Below are 20,145 nucleotides of genomic sequence, written 5' to 3'. Positions count from 1 at the left end.
ATTGTTATTGTGATCCCTGTTTAGGATTAATTTCGTAGTTCAACATGACAACGAATTTGGAAAATAGGTACATTTCACCCTCTGATCTCTATAAACACCCAATCCTTGAAAAACGGGTTTATTTCACCCGCTGAGCTCCATAAACACCCATCCGTTAAATCCATCTAGGATTGTTTATCGAAATTTAAATAATTTTCACCCTAGAATCTAAAGTATGGCTGTTTAAAATACAAATAATTGGTGATACTAGTCAAAATGGTGGAGAGCGCTTCAAAACTTGTACCATTTTCTTATTGACAACGGTGGTTCATGTCATGTGTACCCTTCCTCTACAATACATGAACCCAAATCTCGGGCATTTTTGCCGTTTGCGTAACAAAATGCTATTCGTGCTATCTATGAGCCCGTTTGGTTCACTAATTCGAGTTTAGATGTGATGTTGTGTGAGAGCTTTTTACTGTAGTAAAAAAGTTAAATGTAACTGTTTTTAAAAACTTTTTACTGTAGCAAAACTCAAATCAGCGAAAAGAATGATTGTGTGAGAGCTTTTTACTGTAGTAAAAAAGTTAAATGTAACTGTTTTTGAAAACTTTTTACTGTAGCAAAACTCAAATCAGTGAAAAGAATGGGACCTATACTCGTTCCGAACACCATCTTCCCTCCACAATACCCGATCTTTGCATAATGCCGCCACCACATCCACATACAAACTGTGCTCCTATAACAAAAAGTTAAACACAAGGTGTAAGGTAAACTGAACAAGTTATGGAATATCATGCATATGCACGTCACCTTTGTGAGGAAGTATTGGGTTAACAACATTATGGCCGTATTTAGAATTGATTTCGTTTTTATTTTTTACGTTTTTTGAGAAAGAAAAAATGAAAACGTTTCTAAAACGGTGTTTGGCGCAATAAAGACAAAAAACAAAAATGAAAATGATTTTTTGGTTTAGCGTAAAATGAGAGAGAAATGAAAAACGACTTTTAGTCGTTTTTCATTTTCTCCTCTCTCGAGTAGAGAGAGAGAGAAAGAGAGACATTAATTAGTTTTTTTACACTGAAAATAATCTCTTGATAAAACTACCAAACGTATTTTTGAAAATGATTTATGTCTGAGATTGAAAACGTTTTCATTTTCATTTTCATACAAAAAATAAAATCATTTTAGAACGAGTTCCAAACGCGCACTATGAGTTTGTTTGCTTTGCTTATGCGAAACAAACCATGAAAATCTACGAAATAAAAAGTGAAGGAGATGTGAATCTTTCTTACCTCCCTAAGAACCTTCACTGCTAGCACCTCTGCAGTATCGTCGGGAAGCACGGGGACAACACTCTGAGCAAGAATACGACCAATGCCATAGTGCTCATCGACAAAATGTACTGTGGGACCTGAGAATCTAATCAAGGCGGAAACAATGACGACTCGCTAAGGGGTATTTCTGAAAATTCCAAGAAAAATTTAGGATTGGAAGAGTTGGAGATAATATAGTATACCTTGCTCCAGAAGCAATTACTGCTTTATGCACCTTCATACCGTAATAACCTTTACCTCCAAAAGCCAGAAGAAGTGATCGATGGATATTGATCATTGATTTCGGATAAGCACGGACGAGCTCAAATAAAACATCCAAAGATTAAATTAGTAACGCCATAATCTAAGGAGAACCTGTCAAGTTCAAGTAAATAAATAACCATAAAAAACTAATTAGGGTACCGTTGATCTCACTAACATAGATTAATGAATCGAAAAACATGGAAAACGCAATAATGGGTGCGATCAATTAGTTCTTGGTTTCCAGAAAATACAAGATTTCTCGAAGAAAGGACAACTTATATGCACGGGATGGTTCAAAATTTCACCATATCCAAAGAAGCAAGAAAGACTCCATTTATACTATGGAAGAGAACGCTGACCTAAGGGCATCTACAAGGTCAGTTGGGGATAATCCATCAGGTTCATCTTTCATTTTGGGGAACAAAATAACCGGGATACCCTTCTCTCTTGCAAACTCAGCACCTCCGCATCCTGCAATGATAGATAATAAAATTCAAACACAATCTAAAGGGAAAATAGGGCACTCACATATTTCTTCCTTAGAGAAATGTTAACATCACTCTTTCTGTCACTCTTTTTATCACTCTCTGTATTCATTATTTGATATGTAAACTCCACTATCTCATTTTCTTTTTAAATAATAATATATCATGTTAGTGGAGTCTACATGTCAAATAATGAATACAGAAAAATCCAGCTACAATGCTTTTAACTTCCATTGAAGATGTTTTTCAACTTCTTGGGTTTATAGTACTGAGCGAGAGAATGCAGAGTTTCTACCACCTACAAAGAATGGAAATGCACATTTCATCCAAATTTCATACAAAGTTGTAAACCAAAATTTTACAATCCCAATTCAACATCAAATGAAAACATGCTTGAATTAATTTCAGACCAAAATAAAAATCAATCAATAGTCAATATAGAAAAATTTTCAAACCCAAACAAGTGTTTAAACAACTCTTAGTTCCGAACCAAAAAGGTTAGGTTTCACAGAGGAACGACGCCGACAAAGAGACACGGCGGAGAACTGGTGCGTCGACAAGGCTTCCTTGGGCTTTCTTTTTTTTTTTATTTTTTATGAAAAGATTAGGCTTTCTTTTTTGCCTTCTACTTTGACAGGTTTATAATAAAAAAAGGAATTAATTTCAATTTATACCTTGAAGAATAGCGGTTCTTTCAATTTGATCCCTATAATTTAAAAATGATACACAATTAACCCCTATGTTTATCAGAAGTTAAAATTTGGTACTTACGTTAATTATTAAATATTCATATAATCTTTCGCGCATGTGTTACACTCTTGATTCTTTTATAAAATCTCAAATGTTGAAAACAATAAGGTTTATGATATTAGTTACTTCTAATCATATAGAAACAGTTTTTTTCCTCTAGAAAAGTATGTGTCTTTTATGGTCGTTTTTTTAGTTATTTCTGAAAAGATTGGAAGGTCTAATTTGTAAGGATGGTGAAAAATGATGGCAATTTCACTCAACTTGCAATGGGCACAAGATGTCGCTGACAAAGTCAAATGCTACACACATGAGCTGAAAAGTCTCTCATTTATATTATTTACATGACAGTTGACCGATTCAACCTATCGAAAAATCTGCCTACATATCATACCTTTAAAGCTGGTACTGAGTGAGGCTGAGACTCGAAACAACTCGTCACTCGCATTGGTGAAATAACAAATAAAAGATAGACCTTAGAAACCTATATTTTCTGGCTCCTCACTTCTGGTCGGTGTGCCTCCCTTTTTTTCTTAGGAGTTGCCCATTTCTTCCATTGAATTTGATGCACTTGTTACACAAGCCTCACACAACCTAATATGTATCTATGTACTTTCTATAAAAAAAAAAAAAAAAAAATGTATATGTGTATTAGCTCTCATAAAATTTGTTGGATTTATTGTCTTTATTTATTTTTGGCTTTTCGGAGTAAATGTTTGTGATATAGTCGTAATTACAAATAGTTGATAAATTTTACATAAAGTTATAAATAAAGATAAAGGTTTGAACCATTCACATCCACAATTCAAAAAGAAAAAAAAAATTATAGTAAATAACAAATCTATGAAACTAAATTAAATAAATAATATTTTTTAAACGATTTGAAGTAAATAACGAAACTAGATCTATTGTCTCATATTCATGTCTCAATGACTGTCTCACCAATTAAATTATAATATCTCGTGATTTGCTTAATTATTTTTGGTGCCTTTTTTTCCTCTTTATATGGTCAGATTACTAATTTAGATGACATGGAAGCAATTAGTAGTGGGACAACCACTAAGATAGAAAAATAGGGACAACATATCTGAACACGTAAATAATAATTTACTGTGTAAAATGTTTTATTTATGACTCGAAAAAAAAATTATGTGAATTTTCTTTTTACGATTGCTAAAAAAAAATTCCACAAATTATATAGGTTTTTACCACGTAAATTATTTTTGAGAGAAAAAGAGATAAATACTCCTTTAAATTTCATAGTTCATGTGCCTAGTCGGTATTGCCTCACTTGATTCTCAATACTTATATTCACCCATGTGCTATTTTAGTCTTTGCTAGTGGATCCAGTCATTGATTCATGTCGAATTCTTTTGTATTTGAACCCATTTATATCTTGTGTAATTTGTTTCTTATGAAATGAAATTTCTCATTTCAAAAAAATATATTATATTAGTTAAAAGAGTATTAATTAAGAGTAAAAATTTATATTAATAAAAATTTTAACTGATGCACTATTACAGTTAAATTCTGTAATTTTTTATATTTTTTTACTAATTGTAAATGGCACATTTACACTTTACACTGATATTTATTTTAAATAATTTTAAAAACTTGTTATTTATTTAGTTTATTTTTAAAAATTTACTATTTACTATAATTTTTTAATAAAAAAAAAGTGGCCGTCTGAACGGCCTGATTAGGCACCACATGGTTCACAACAGTACGGCAGCATGATGCCAGTATCCAATCCTTCCCAAACACGGAAACCATTATAACACCCGTTTATAGAGAGAGAAAGGAACAACCAACCATCCATCAAGGAAAGAGCTTTTCTACAGAGACAAACACAGAGAGAGGGAAAAAAAATTTCCCATTTTTATTCATTTATTTAATTATTTTCTCCACCCCTCCTATTTTTTCTAAATAAAATCCGTTAAATTTGTTTTCTTTTTTTTCCTTAAAGAAAAGAAAAAAGAAAAAAAAAACACAAGAAAAACGGATCGGAGGATCTCCCGAGTCGGCGGCGAATCCAACATGGAGGGAGTGGGGGCCCGGCTGGGCCGGTCATCCCGGTACGGACCGGCCACGGTGTTCAATGGGCCGGTCAGGAAGTGGAAGAAGAAATGGGTCCACGTTGCCTCTCCTTCTTCTTCTTCAACGCCTTCTTCCAACAGCCACCACCACCACCACCATCACCCTCATCTTCACAACGCTTCCTCTAACGGCACTAACGGCTCCCATCTCGTCCTCTACAAGTGGACCCCACTCACCCAAAGCCAGAACGCCGCCATTACGCCGACAGGCCCGCCCCCCCCCCCGACGACACCGCCGCCGCTCCAGAGGAGCCTCCCAGGCGCAAATTCAAATACGTTCCGGTATTTTTTTTATTTTTTTATTTTTGAATTTTTGGAGTTTGGTTGTGTACGGGGTTCGGTTTTGGTAAGGGATTGCGAGGGGTTTTTGGTCAATTATGGTTTAGGGTTTTTGGGCATTTAACGGACGTTTGATTATAGATTCAGAATTATTCTCAATTTACGTGCGTTTTTTTGAGAAAAAATACTAGAATCACGAATCATGATTGGAATCCACCAACTAAACAACCCAATACAGGAGAACAGAGGATTTTTTTACCCTTTTTGTAGGTTTATTGAAGAATTTGTATAGAGAGATTGGATCTTTGGGTTTCTTAGAAGTTTTCTTGTGATCTTTACACTATTTTTTAGGTTAACACCACATCTGGGTTACCTCTATTACAATGCGATATGTTGCTTTAAATATTACCTCCAGATGGTATGTTTAACAATTATAGCTTTCTTTCTCTTTTGCCTGGGATTTAGTTCAATTCGGCCAAAAAAAAAAAAATACTGTGGAAGCAGTAGTTTTGGTTGAGTGTAAATGTGGCAATGCTGGATTTGGGTTTCGGTAATAGCTGGTGAGAAGTGATGATGTGGAAAGTGGGATTTTTTACCCCGTTTTTTCCTTTTTCAGTTGCTTATATTTTGTCTGTTTTACGAAATGCAAATGCAATATTTAGCAATTTTCTGCTTAATCTCTCGTGATGCTTAGTCTGGTGGTGGTAATTGCTGCTCTGTCTCTCGTGAGTGTAATAAGGCAGGCCATACACTAGCGCAATTTGCTCCGTCGGCAGGAGGCGATCTCTTTTGGTTAGACTTTTGGTTAGAGGAAGTTCCTGATTGTATTGTGGATATTGTTATTGCCGATTTGGCTACTTAATTAATGCAAGGCACTTCCGTTTCAAAAAAGAAAAATGCAATATTTAGAGTAATTGGTATGATTAGACCGGTGCTCCGGACTCCGGTTGAGTTGATCCGGCAAAGAATAGCCATAATGTGAAAATACAACTTGGATTCAGGACTTCACGTAGCCCAAAAATCAAATTCATCCAGAGCAATGGAATGGTGTATATTGGTGTAAGTGGAGTAATTGTACAGTTGAGCAGGGGAATTTCAGAATAGCGTTTTAGTTTACCTGCTATGCCCGGTGACAAGGCTTTATCAAAGTGCAACCAGTTTAGAAACTAGTTTATAGTAAAGGATGAAAGATAATGTTTTCTAATGTGTTGTATGAGCTTCTTTTGGAAGAATCACTCTAGACATCAAAAAAATTGGATAAAACATCATTAACATTATCCATATTTGAAATGGGGTTTATAAATTTGTTTTACACCAATTTCTTTCTTTCTTTCTTTCTTTTTCTTTTATTTTTATTTTTATTTTATTTTTATTTTTTTGTTGCTGCTTTGCTTTCCTGATATATTCTCTCGTTTGCCATCTGATAATGCAGATTGCAGTGCTAGAGGAACAGAAAGATGATTCTGCAGAGGAAGAGGCTGCAGAAAAGACGATGGATGAAGCGAAACCAATTGATGCTGATCAATCCACCAAAGATGAGAATTTGGATGAGAAACCCGACATTAATGATGTTCCCATGGAAGAAACTCAGGTGAGATGTTATTATTTTCTTGCTTTCAGTTGAATCAGTTCCTACCAAATCAAAAGTACTGTCTATATATATTGGAAACAACTGCTGTTCATGTGCTGCTGCGGACTAATGTTTATCATGTGGGGTTTTTGGGTTGGATAATATTGCAATTTGTTGGAAGTTATCTTATCTACCTTATCTTCGTTTATGAGGTTATATGAATTTTTGTGAGGCAATTGGACTCGTCTATTATGAAATATGAATCATGTAAACACGTATTCGTTTTCTTTTTAGATATAACATTTTCTGCTCGGTCTCAGGAGACAAATAAGGTAGTACGCCAAGATTTGAATGAAAGCACTTTGGACCTGAGCTTGGGTTTGAATGCCCATGATGGTGACAATGACACTGACTCGAAAGCCGATCACAGAGATTGCTGGTCGAATGAGTGAACTCAAAGCAAACGGACTTCGAGTAATGAATGGAGGCCTTCTCTCATTTTTCAGACACCCAAAGATATTGAGCAGCAGCCAAATTATTTCTGCCTTCAGAATGCTTTCCTCCCTTTGGCTTTCTACGACGCTTGGGCAAATCGGTTTCTTTGGCTTATGCATGTAGTCTTAGTCTTCATATGATATGTTCCATTGCTGAGTTACTGGTGCAAGACACAATAACTAATTTGAGCACCGAATAGTTGATTTTTTTTCCCCTCCTTTCTGGCATATTTTTTTGGTTATTAGTGAGACATTGGATGAATGTGCTGGACTTAACAAAGTTTAATGCGGTCTTAATGAATTATTTTTAGTTATTTGAATTTGTCTTTTTCTACATTCAAATTCTATGCATTATTTATCCAGTGATAAAAAGCTAGATAAAGATTTGTCCACCGTATAAACTTGTCTTGCGGTTTTTTTTTTTTTTTTTTTTTTTTCTCCTCTTAAGAATTCAGAGTGAGCCATTTCTATGTTGTTTGATCGACAAGTGGTTGGATTTAAGAACAAAATGCCATATTAATATATTATCCTTTTGTGGATCATATCATATTTACTAATAAGAATCATTTTTGCGCGTTTCATTTGGTCAATCGAAACTAGTTGTACTGACAAATAGAGAAGTCAATAAGATTTTTATTAGTGATCAGGGACTCTCAGGCTTAGCTGTTCAAGTTGCTCAATAATGTGAAGTACAAGAAAAAGCAATAGAGGAACATTTTTCCTTTGTAAAGCCTCCCATGTTAAGTAGATCAAGCACCAACGAGACATTAATAGAGTTCAATTTACGGCAATTGAAAGAAGCAATTTGGGACTCCCACTCCTCAACAAAACATGGATTTTTCGTCATCATTCTTTTGCAACAGCAGCTTCTTCCTCGGGAAAATAATCGTGCCTGCATTATGAAAAATGCGTCATGGACATGCAACATTCATGGACCATATATGTGGAAAGTACGGAAAAGAGATGATATGAATAAACTCTTACTGTATTTTACGAGTGAGTTGGTAGATTCCTGTCGTAGCCATTGCAACGTTTACACTAAAAAGATTCCAGTTTTTCTGAAATCAAGGACAACCATAAGTCGAAGTGAAGTCAAATATCAGTTCAGCAAAAGCTAACAAAGACAATAGATATATCCATTGTGTCCAATGTGACATCTGAAAGAGATTTTTGGGGACAAAGAAATATGCTTTCAGTATATCAGTTCAGCAAACGCTAACAAAGACAATAGATGTATCCATTGTGTCCGATGTGACATCTGAAAGAGATATTTAGGGACAAAGAAATAAGCTTTAATCTGCTACATTTCCTCATTAATGTAGAGACTGCGATTTAGCAGCCTTTGTTTTCATAGGTTTGAACCAAAAAGCTTTGGTTCAAACATTATTATTTTTTTCTTGTAGTGTTTTTTCTCATAAAAATTTAGACGAATTTGAATTTCTGTTCGAATATATGAACCAAAATGAGCCAGTAGTTATTTGAATGTGTCCACATGCAGGCATAAATATTAAATACTCACACAATTACAACCAAAAGGACAGGAGGGTGAGGGGGGAATGCGCCAAAATACCATTAACAGTAAGGCAATTACAAATTTACATACATCTCATGTTAGAAACCTCGGAGTAACAATAGGAAAGAGCAAACTGATATCTAATTTTAAAGCAAGGTTTGGACTCGACGAGTTAATTAAGCATGGGTGAAGTTGAATTTCTCCATTAGATTGTAGTACCTAAATCATCTCATTGCGATCCGTAAACATAAATTGCACTATCAATAGTTCTATATCAAACTTACCGGAGTGATAACAGTGCTGTATCGTGACCAGATAAGTCCTGTGCAAGTAACCGCTGGTGCCATAGTCCAAGGAAATGAAGGGAAATGTGAGAAAGTTACACCATTGTAGCTTAATATACAGTGCGGCATTGCGGCGCTTCATTTATGAATACCCCATGTGTTTTGTGGTGTGCCATAGACAATTATCAAACAACATATCATGAACATACCTATTTGCTGAGGATAAGAAAGCTTTTCAGGTGGTTTAGAGAAGTCAGCGACATTTGCAATGCTGATACCCCATTTAAATGTTGGTGCCCAAAAGTGAACTGCAATGATAGAGCTGTTAATCAATACATAAGACAATATTCACAGATTTGTCACTTAATAGAATTGGTATCCATAACTAGTTTTCTATCATATGAATAGCTTAGATACCGGAACCTGTTCTATGGAGACCATTTTCAAAGTGAAAACTGACAATTGGCCTTGAAAGATTATTGGATTCTAGGATCACAAGAGAGACTTTGCAAACAAAACCATAAATTCAATTTCAAGCAACCTGTGAAAGTCTGACTCCAACTAATATAAGTGAGCTGGAGGAACCAATTAAAAATGCATGACATGCTTTATGTGATTTCCATTTGGTTTTCTAGTGGTCAAAATGCATGATTTCACCTTGAAAATCCGCAAATATACGTATATAATGTATATTTATACATATATATGTGTGTGTCTATCAAATTGTCTGTTGTTATTCAATGCACCAAGAAAACCCCTCTGACCCAAGTTCTCCCATCCAATTCTCAATTGGGTGCAACCTTTTGACAAGTAAAATGGTAATATTTCCCCTTTTTTTCCCTGGTTCTTAATATATGAGCGCAAAATTAATTGACAAAGATGTAAAAACTCTAATTCTCTAGGTATAATCATCCAAAAGGTTATAAATAAATAAATAAACATGATAAGCATAATAAAACAATACAAAATAACACAAAAAGATGGATCTTTTCGGTGGGAGTAGGAATCACAATAAGAGGACGAAATCATATGAACTATTGGCCAAGAGAATCTGAAGATAGGACCTATCTAATTGGCTCAAATCCACAAAAACAAAAAACAAAGTTTCTTAAGATTGTCATTCCAAAATAATAAATAGATAAAATAATAACAAAAAAAATCTATGAGGGAGCGATTGAGATATGTGGAAAAAAAAAAGAAGTGAAGAGCGAGTCAACTCACTAGTTTTAGGGCCGGCCGGGTGGTTCCAGAGCGCTTGGAGCTTCGAAGCCGCCATGAATCCTCTCCTTTCTAACTCGCTTGCTCGCTCGCAGGCTCTAAGGCCAAATATCTCGGGTAATACGCCCAATTGAGTTCTGCCACCTTGGCTATATAAAGTCAAAAAGTTATTGAGCTGTTCTTTTATTTTATTTTATTTTATTGCTGAATTAAGCACTTTTGCGTCGTGAGCGAGTTTAACGGCTAATTATAAAGGGCTAATTTCGTTTTTGCCACCCAAAATTGGTGTAAATCCCATTTTGGCAACGGCGGAGCGAGAAAAAGGAAAATAGTAAAAAATATGTCAATATGTAAATTTTAAAAAAATATATAAGTTAATTTTTAGTTATAGAAATTAATAGGTCATAATTTATTAAGTTAGTTCATAATCAGATAAGTTATGAATAAATTTGTCAAGTTATGGTTCATAATTAGACAAGTTATGGATAAAAATTGTGAATAACTTATGAAGTTATGGTTCATAACCAGACAAGTTATGAACAAAAATAGTAATTTGACCTATTTATTAACTTATGTAAACTATTGACCTATTAATTTTAATTCATCTCAAGTCTTGGCTTAATTCCCTCTTTCTCCCCGAGAAAAATTGTTTAGTGGGGGCACTTGGAAAAAATGAAAGGTGTTATTTCTTTTTTAAAATTTTAGAAATTTAGAAATAATTAGGAGTAAAAATGAATTTTAAACGTTAAGGACTCATTTAAAAGATATATTTAAAATATAATTTTTATTTAACGTTTAAAATTTAAATTTTTTATGAAAAAAAATATTTTAGCATAATTAATGATTTGAGTTGAATATATGAAACAAATGGGCCTTAGATGGGAGTACGTTTCCTTAGTCAGGATAAGGAAACTCTGTCATTATATTTTAGAATTAGAAAATTTTTATTTTTGTACTCTGTGTTATATCAAAATATGAGTTATGGTACCCTCTGTTTTTAAAAATTTCATGTCGGTACCTCGACTTTTGAAAAAAACCTCATTTCAAGATGTGAAATGTCAAATTTGTCCTTCTTTTTATTTAACTAAAAATTTTAAATTTAAAAATAATAAGAAAAATAATTTAAAATTTATAAAAATTAAAAAAAAACTCAAAAACAATATTCAAACAACAAAAACAAGGAAAAAAATCAACGGGCGTGTTTGAAATTGATCCCGTTTTTATTTTTCACGTTTTTCAAGAAAGAAAAAATGAAAATTTTCTCAAAACAACGTTTGGCGGAATAAAGACAAAAAACGGAAATAAAAACGATTTTTTGGTTTAGTGTAAAATGAAAGAGAAATGAAAAACGACTTTTAGACGTTTTTTATTTTTTATTTTGGTTTTCTCCTCTCTCGAGCAGAGACAAAGAGACAAATACATTAATGAGTTTTTTTATACTAAAAATAATCTCTTAATAAAATTACCAAACACATTTTCAAAAAAAATTTATATCTAAAATTAAAAACGTTTTCATTTTTATTTTCATATAAAAAATAAAATTATTTTAAAATAAATTTCAAACACACCCAACATATCTGAACTGAGAGAACCCAATTGAATTCAACTTGTTTTGCTTGAACTATCAAATTCAAAAACTCAAAAATCAAGATTTGGGCGACGGTGACGGGGTTGGGTTAACGCTGCAGAGGAATGGTTTGGGTGGGTCTTGGATTTTGATAATCCAGCCGGCGTTGTTGTCGTGGAAGGAGCGGTGGAGGCGGAAGACTGTTTTTGCAGATCTTTTTGTTGTTCTTTGATGTTGATTGGTGTTTGTTAAATAATGAATAAGCAGATTAGTTCTATGTAGATTTGGTTTGATGTTTGCTGTTAATGTGTTGTTTGCAGATCTTGTTCTTTATTCTCAGTTGTTCTTTGATTTTATCATTGTTTTTGTTTTTTATTTTTTTTTGCTGTTTATCATTTTTTAATTGTTCTAAATATTTTTTAAATTTTCTCAATTTATTAATTTTTGGTTAATTAATAAAAATAGTGGATTTGACATTTCACATTTCAAAAAGGGGTTCAAAGGTACTTAAAAAAGATTTTTTAAATAGTTAAGGTACCGGTATGAAATTTTAAAAAACAGAGAATATTAAATTCAAATTTTGATAAAATACAGAGTATTAAAATGAAATTTTCCCTTTAGAATTTAATATTTAAAACATCTCAAAAATGATCTCCAACCTATAAAAGACTCTCTGCTAAAATATTTTACAAATAGTGTTGATTTTGGTTTTTCTTTCTTTATATCACTACCACAATAGGAATTTGCATAAGTGATTGTTATAATTATCACAAGTAACTATAAAATGCATTATTATGATGTTGGTCGCTCATATAGCTACTAGAAGAATACAATGTTGCAATTTTTCAATCGATTTGGCATAGCATGGAACCCTACAAAATACAAATATCGGTGGCCTTCATATCCATCTCCATCTAAAAAACAAATGACATTTAAGTACTCTATTTTCAGATGAAAATTAAAGATAACTAACACATGAATCTGTACGACACATAATGTTGCTCCTTAATAGGTATATATACTCATGGCTAGATAACAGCCATAGAGAGTCGAGACCAATACATCTTCATAATTATACTCACTAATGGAAGCTTGGATTGAGCCTCAATATTCAATCATATATGCATAGAACAATGCCATATATCACTAGTACTAATGCTATCAACAACAAATTTTTAACAATTTAGGATGTTTGTTTATTGTATTCGTCTCTGATTCTGAATCATGAGTCATGGTTCTTTACAGTGTTTCTCTCAAAAAAATACAATTTAGGATGTTTGTTTATTGTATTCGTCTCTGATTCTGAATCATGATTCATGGTTCTCTACAGTGTTTCTCTCAAAAAAACACACGTAAAACGAGAATAATTATGAATCACGATTCTGAATATATGAACTAAACGTCCACTAACTCATCACGACACATTGTCTCATACAATCTTATATGCCAATATATATCTAACCGGTTGAAAGCTAGTGATTGATAATCACTAGTGCATTTTTCCTTCAATTGAATATTAATCCATTTCTAGATAGCTTGGCTTTGTTATGGTTTCTGCAATCCTTGCCTCGGACGCAGCCTCTATCATAGCGGTTGGCTGGATTAGGCAAGCATTTATCACCAGTACTCTTACACTTATTCCGATCGCCCTCAATCACGCCGTAGTTTATGACTTTACCCATCGTTCCGACGAAGAATGAGCACATGATCAACGTGGAAGCAAAACACACCACAGCAAAAGCCCTAGAAACGCCCATAACGATAGGATGACAATGGAGTCTAAGAATGTAGTAGCTATAAAATGGGAGAGATGTTTTGTTGGATGAGAAAGCTGTTATCGTAAGTGTATATATATATATATATATATATATATGATGTTTAATATGGCCGTTTCCCATAACCACCAATAGTGCAACTAATAATAAGAAGAAGATTAAAACTCTCTAGATCGTTGGTTTAATTATTTGGTTATTAATTAAGAGGGTTAATTAATGGATGGTGCAGCTTTATGACTATATAAACAAGTGCTATCCGGCTTGCACGGCCAACCTGAAGTCGGTTGATCACATTTGCTGTTTTAAGACATGATTGATGGAAATTCACCACGATATGTGTGATATCAAGTACTAGAATTGAAAAATAGAGGCTGTGTTTAGAGTTGTTTTTATTTCTATTTTTCACGTTTTTTGAGTAAAAAAATAAAAAAATGGGAGAAAAACGGTGTTTGACACGATTAAAGATAAAAAAACAGAAATGAAAATGATTTTTTAGTTTAGTGTAAATTGAGAGAGAAATGAAAAGCGACTTTTAGTCGTTTTTCATTTTTTGTTTATGTTTTCTCCTCTCTCGAGTAGAGAGAAAGAGAGATAAACATTAATAGATTTTTTTATACTGAAAACAATCTCTTGATAAAACTATCAAACGCATTTTCAAAAATGATTTCTGTTTGAGATTGAAAACATTTTCATTTCTATTTTCATATAAAAAATAAAATCATTTTAGAACGAGTTCCAAACTCACCCAGAGGGTTTGGCTATTCATATTTCTAAAGGGAATGAAGAGCTAGCGGTACTAATTAGCTAATTGAAATTAATTCCTAAATGGGAAATTAGCTAGCTTCTACTCTTAATTGTATATATTATCGGTTCATAATTTTCTATTGTTCACTAATTTTGATTAGGTAGTCAGAAGTAATTGGATCGAACTTGATTATATTGTTAATAACCATTTTTTAATTATTCATAATTCAATCTAAATCTTATGATTTTAAGGTTAGGAGCAATTCATTATAAGTTCAATGTGTATGATATTTTGGTTCAGCTTCAGAAGGGTCAAACACGTTCTGTTTGATGAAGAGTTTATGAATCCTTTATTTTCTGCAAGCTGAGGTTTTCATACGCTACTAACACGATTTTCTGTTTCCATGCATGTTTGGAGTTTTAATTGTTCTTTTAATAATTAATCGTGAAGTTAAATACACAGCAGTTTTTTGTTTGACGTACATTTCAGTTCTACTTTTACACTGTAAAGGCTATGATCAAAAAGAAAAATTTCCAAATATATTATAACTAGCTCCCAAATATATTATAATTAGCTATGTAGTATCTCATAATTTTCATTAATCCATAATTAACAAATTCTCTTTCAAGTGAATTTATCAAAAAAAAAAAAAAAAAAAAAAAAACCTCATGATTCCAGGTACTTCCTCCCTTATTAGCCAACACTAAAGTTAATTAGGGCGGGTCCTATGACGTTTAATTCATGGATTAGAATCATGAGATTAGAACTATTTTTGATTTACGTATATTTTTTTGTGAGAGAAAATACTGTAGCGAACTACGAATTATTATTCGAATCGGGGTACGAATCCCCTAACCAAACAACTCCATTGTTTCAGTACAATAATCATATAATCATCAAACTTTTTGCAGAACTTAAAAGAAATATAAATAAATACTTTTCTTCACCTTAGTTTTTTCAGTTTATTCAAGGTTTTTTTTTTTATGGTCTGACGCTCTTTCAAAAAAAAAAAAAAAAGGCATGACGTCTATATATGATTTCATTTCGCTAAAATTTACATTTCTATTTAACGGCCGTTTGATGATTTAGAAACATTAATAAATGATAAATATATTTTTTTAAAATAAAGATAGCAATTAATTCAACCAAAATGAACATTTTTATTGAACAATTGTACATCTGGTAAAAGTATTGAGATCGGTAAATTAAAGCATCCATTGTTATAGGTTCTTCATAATTGGCTCTTTCATGACGTCCTCGTAGATTCTCTTGCCTAATATAGTGACGAATCTTTTAGCTCATTCTCCGTTTACTTAGGTCCCGTTCATTTCTCTGATTCGAGTTTAGAATTTGAGTTTTGCTACAGTAAAAAGCTCTCACAAACAATCACATCTAACTTTTTTACTACAGTAAAAAGCTCTCACATAAAATCACATCTCAACTCGAATTAAAAACTCGAATCAGCGAACTAAACGGGTTAAATTTTCCACATCCGGCATTTAAAAGTTATAGAACTAATGTAAAACTATACGAAAGCACATAAAAACACTAAAACAAAATACGCAAAATCAAAATTATAGACCGATATCAAAGTGGATGAAACTCATCAAAGTCATAGATAGAAATCTAAGTGGACACATCTTTATATAAAACATTACAATTAAACTACAAATAGATTAAAAGAATAGAAAGAATCCTATTGTATATGAAAATCATAAGCTGGCTCACGTGAAAAACTCCGTGGGCGTTTATTAAAAAGAATCATAATTTCAAAATTATAATTTAAACTCAAAATCATGAATTATAATTATAATTTTAAAATTATAATTAAAATTATCTTAATTTAAATCCTCCTACAAACTAATCCGGCACTTATAGATTGGGATTTTAGACAATTAATACAAGTAGACAAGTAGACAATTACTACAAAAGGCCTTGTAACTGAGTCGGTTGTGGGTGATTTTGAGAGAGAAAGAACCTAGGGAGAGAGAGTAGAGAGAGAAAGTCTGTAGATTGGGATTTTCTGATGATGTATTTCTCTGGGTTTTGTAGAGGATTGTTTCTCAATAATAGAACTTCAAGATTTCTTTGGGGAATTCTCTGCTCATTCGTGAGATTGGATTCAGTTCTTGTTATTAACAAATGGTATCAGAGACTGCTTGAATCAATAATGGCGATGGCGAAAATCGAAGTTGAGAAGTTCACAGGATTGAATGACTTCAATCTATGGTGAATCAAGATGAAGGCGTTCTTGGTGCATCAAGGATTAGATGTTGCTCTCTCTAACGAAGCACTGGCCAAGATCGATGAGAAATTGCAACATGATCTCCCGAAAAGGGCTCACAGTGCGATTCTATTGAGCCTCGGTGATGAAGTTCTTCGTGAGGTAGCGGACGAGACAACGGCCATTGAAATTTGGGTGAAGCTTGAAGCGGTGTTCATGAAGAAATCTTTGACAAACTGGCTATATCTCAAGAAGCGTCTGTACACCCTCCAAATGGATGATGGAAACAGTTCTATCAGAGTTCTACTTGCTCTTGTTGCCCATTTTGATATGGAACTTGAGCAGATGGACGTCAAAACCGCATTCTTACATGGAGAATTGGAGGAGACAATTTTAATGAGGCAGCTTGAATGTTTCATTAAGAAAGGAACTGAAAATCAAGTGTGTTTATTGAAGAGATCACTTTATGGGCTGAAACAATCACCAAAAGGTGGTATAAAAGGTTTGATGAATACATGCTCAAGATTGGGTTCTTTAAGAGCAAATATGACTCTTGTGTTTATCTAAAGAGTCAGGGAGTGGTTAAATCAGTGTGTCTTCCACTCTATACATGCTAATTGCTAGTGAAAGTCATAGGAAGTCTCAAAGGTGAAGAAACTGTTGAAGGCAGAATTTGAGATGAAAGATCTTGGACATGCCAAGAAAATACTGGGAATGGAGATTACCAGGAATAGAAGAACAAAAGAACTTTTTCTATCACAAAGTTCTTATGTGAAAAAGGTGTTGGAAAGGTTTAGTATGTTGGAAGCTAAACTTGTCTTAACTCCTTTCAGCTCAGCATTTCAAGCTGAGTGTAACACAAGCACCTGCAGATGAAGATGAGAAGGAATACATGAAGAGGGTCCCCTGTCAAAGTGCTGTTGGAAGTGTCATGTACGCTATGGTGTGTAGCAGACCAGATTTGGCATATTCTCTCAGTATCATAAGCAGGTTTATGTCAAATCTTGACAAATCACATTGGGAGGCTGGGAAATGAGTGCTGAGATATCTCAAAGGTACTGTTGATCTGAGATTAAAGTATGAAAAAACTAAAACAGAGAAGGAAACAGTAGTGGGATATGTTGATTCAGATTTTGCATGAAGTATTGACATCAGGAGGTCTCTAACTGGCTATGTTTTCAAAGTTTTTGGTAACACAGTCAATTAGAAAGCAAACTTGCAGCCTATGGTAGATTTATCAACTACTGAGGCTGAATACATCGCAACTACAGAGGCTATTAAAGAAGCTCTCTGGCTAAAAGGGCTTGTTTTTGAGTTACTAGTTCAGAAGAAGTTAGAAAATGTGGTTGTGTACTGTGATAACCAAGGTGCAATATGTTTGAACAAGAATCAGGTGCAGCACAAGAGGACTAAGCATGTGGATGTGAAGTATCATTTCATTTGAGAGGTGGTAGCAAACAGAGAATTGGAAGTACTAAAGATTTCAAAAGAGCACAATCCATCATACATGTTCATTTGGTTGAAAGATTCAAACCATGTGATTCGAACAATTTTCGATTTACGTATATTTTTTGTGAGAGAAAATACTGTAGCGAACTACGAATCATGATTCGAATCAGGGAACGAATCTCTCTACCAAACGCGGATATATCTAAAGTTAATGAATGTTATTAATATCGTATAGTCACGCAGGGTCATGTGTCAAGATTAGTCAGTTATAAGGAAAAGTCAAGTTGTTTAGTTGTTAGCCTAGTCAGTATGTTGGGTTAATATTATTTGCTGAGACAAGTAGAGAATTAATACAAAAGATCATGTAACTGAGTCGATTGTAGGTGATTATGAGAGAGAGTAGAGAGAAAAAGTCTACAGATTGTGATTTTCTAGTGATGTCTTTTTTTTTTGAGTTTTGTAAAGGATTATTTCTCAATAATAGAACTTCAAGATTTTTTTAAAGAATTCTCTTCTTCGTGTTTCACTTTCTGAGATTAGATTCAGTTCTTCTTATTAACATGTATTAATGTACCTTTAAAAGCGTATATATACGACAATGAGCGTATGAACTATCTGCCTTAGGATGTATGGACAATGCGAATTGCATAGTACGAGAGAGAGAAAAAGAAAGGGAGATATATATATCTACACATTAAGATATTTAAGGTCCCACATCCATTTTTAACAAACTTTAGAATCGCTTAGTTCAATGATTTGAGTTTTTAATTTAAGTTAAGATGTGATTTTGGCCCCGTTCACTTCACCAATTCGAGTTTAGAATTCGAGTTTTGCTACAGTAAAAAGCTCTCACAAACAATCACATCTAACTTTTTTACTACAGTAAAAAACTCTCACATAAAATCACATCTCAACTCGAATTACAAATTCGAATCAGCGAAGTGAACGGTTATGTGAAAATTTTTTATTATAGCAAAAAAGTTAAATATGACAGATTCTAAAAACTTTTTACTATAACAAAACTCAAATTTTAAATTCGAATCGATAAAATTAATGAGACCTAATGAATAATAATACTTTTCCAGACTGTACTGTCGACCTCGGGATTTTTGTCAAAACATTCGTTGGAAGTCAGGATAGAGCTTTATTAACTGAAAATGGGAAGAATTTTATTTTATTTTTCAAAGAAAAAACATGAAGAGAAATGTCAGGGAGGAATTTCATGTAATCTGACTATTTAAGGAACCAAAGTGCCATTTATTCTTGGCATTTTACGAATCACACATTTCATCCACGACCTACAATCAAGTCAATAGAAAAAAGAGGTCAAGAGCGCCGGTTAGAATGAGCGAAATATCATTTTTAATTTCTAACTAAAGAAAGGGGAAGTTAATTGCCTGTGTTTTTCTTTTTCCTAATATATTCCTTTATTTAAAAATTCTGACAAAAAAATCCTCTAAATTTAAGGGTGTGTTTGGAACTCGTTTTAAAATAATTTTATTTTTTGTATGAAAATAAAAACGAAAACGTTTTCATTTTTATTTTGGAATCATTTCTAAAAATACGTTTGGTAGTTTTATTCTGAAATTGTTTTCAGTTTAAACAAAATTAAAATTGTGTTTGGTGATTTAATTTTTAAAAATATGTAATAATATTTAAAATAATAATATATTAAATAAATAATAATATTAAATATATTAAATAAACATTATATACATGAAAATTACAAAAGAAATGAGTGTGTTTCGGAGAGAGAGAGAGAGAGAGAGAGAGAGAGAGAGAGAGAGAGAGAGAGAGAGAGAGGGAGGGAGGGGGGAAGGAAAACGATTCTTAATCATTTTCAATTTTATTAACTTTTCTTAATCATTTTCAGTTTTATTAACTTTTTAGGAATAAGTAAAAAATGTTTTGAATTTTTGTTTTTTAAAAAATGCGGTGCCAAACACATTTATGAGAACATTTTTATTTTTTTATTTTTAAAAAACGTGAAAAATATTTTTATAAATGATTCCAAACGTGCACTAAATTTTGTTTAAGGGGGAGAAAAGACGTGGACACATTTGAATATTTCTAAACTTTTTTGCGTAAATATGTTATTTTAAATTTACACCTGAAAATTTATACTAAATTTTCTCAACGA

General features: G+C 32.9%; 1 protein-coding gene and 2 pseudogenes across 1 annotated transcript; 1 reads left to right on the top strand and 2 right to left on the bottom strand.

Annotated features, from left to right (window-relative positions):
- Window positions 1-613: 613 nt before the first annotated feature.
- On the bottom strand, window positions 614-3,239 carry LOC21396791 (annotated as a pseudogene).
- A 1,488-nt stretch (window positions 3,240-4,727) lies between these two features.
- LOC21396790 lies at window positions 4,728-7,544 on the top strand (annotated as a pseudogene).
- A 289-nt stretch (window positions 7,545-7,833) lies between these two features.
- Window positions 7,834-10,394, bottom strand: LOC21396789 (mitochondrial pyruvate carrier 4). Its single transcript, XM_010092658.2, has 5 exons — window positions 10,249-10,394; window positions 9,237-9,335; window positions 9,028-9,080; window positions 8,215-8,288; window positions 7,834-8,122 (listed from the first exon to the last, which is right to left on the bottom strand). Exons 1-5 carry the CDS (start codon window positions 10,301-10,303, stop codon window positions 8,077-8,079), a joined length of 327 nt encoding a protein of 108 aa, XP_010090960.1. The 5' UTR covers window positions 10,304-10,394; the 3' UTR covers window positions 7,834-8,076.
- Between the last annotated feature and the right edge of the window lie 9,751 nt (window positions 10,395-20,145).

Source organism: Morus notabilis, unplaced genomic scaffold, assembly GCF_000414095.1.
Source record: "Morus notabilis unplaced genomic scaffold, ASM41409v2 Scaffold802, whole genome shotgun sequence".
Taxonomy (NCBI): Eukaryota; Viridiplantae; Streptophyta; class Magnoliopsida; order Rosales; family Moraceae; genus Morus; species Morus notabilis.
Note: the sequence above shows the minus strand (reverse complement) of the source record. Positions and strands in the feature narration are given on the sequence as shown.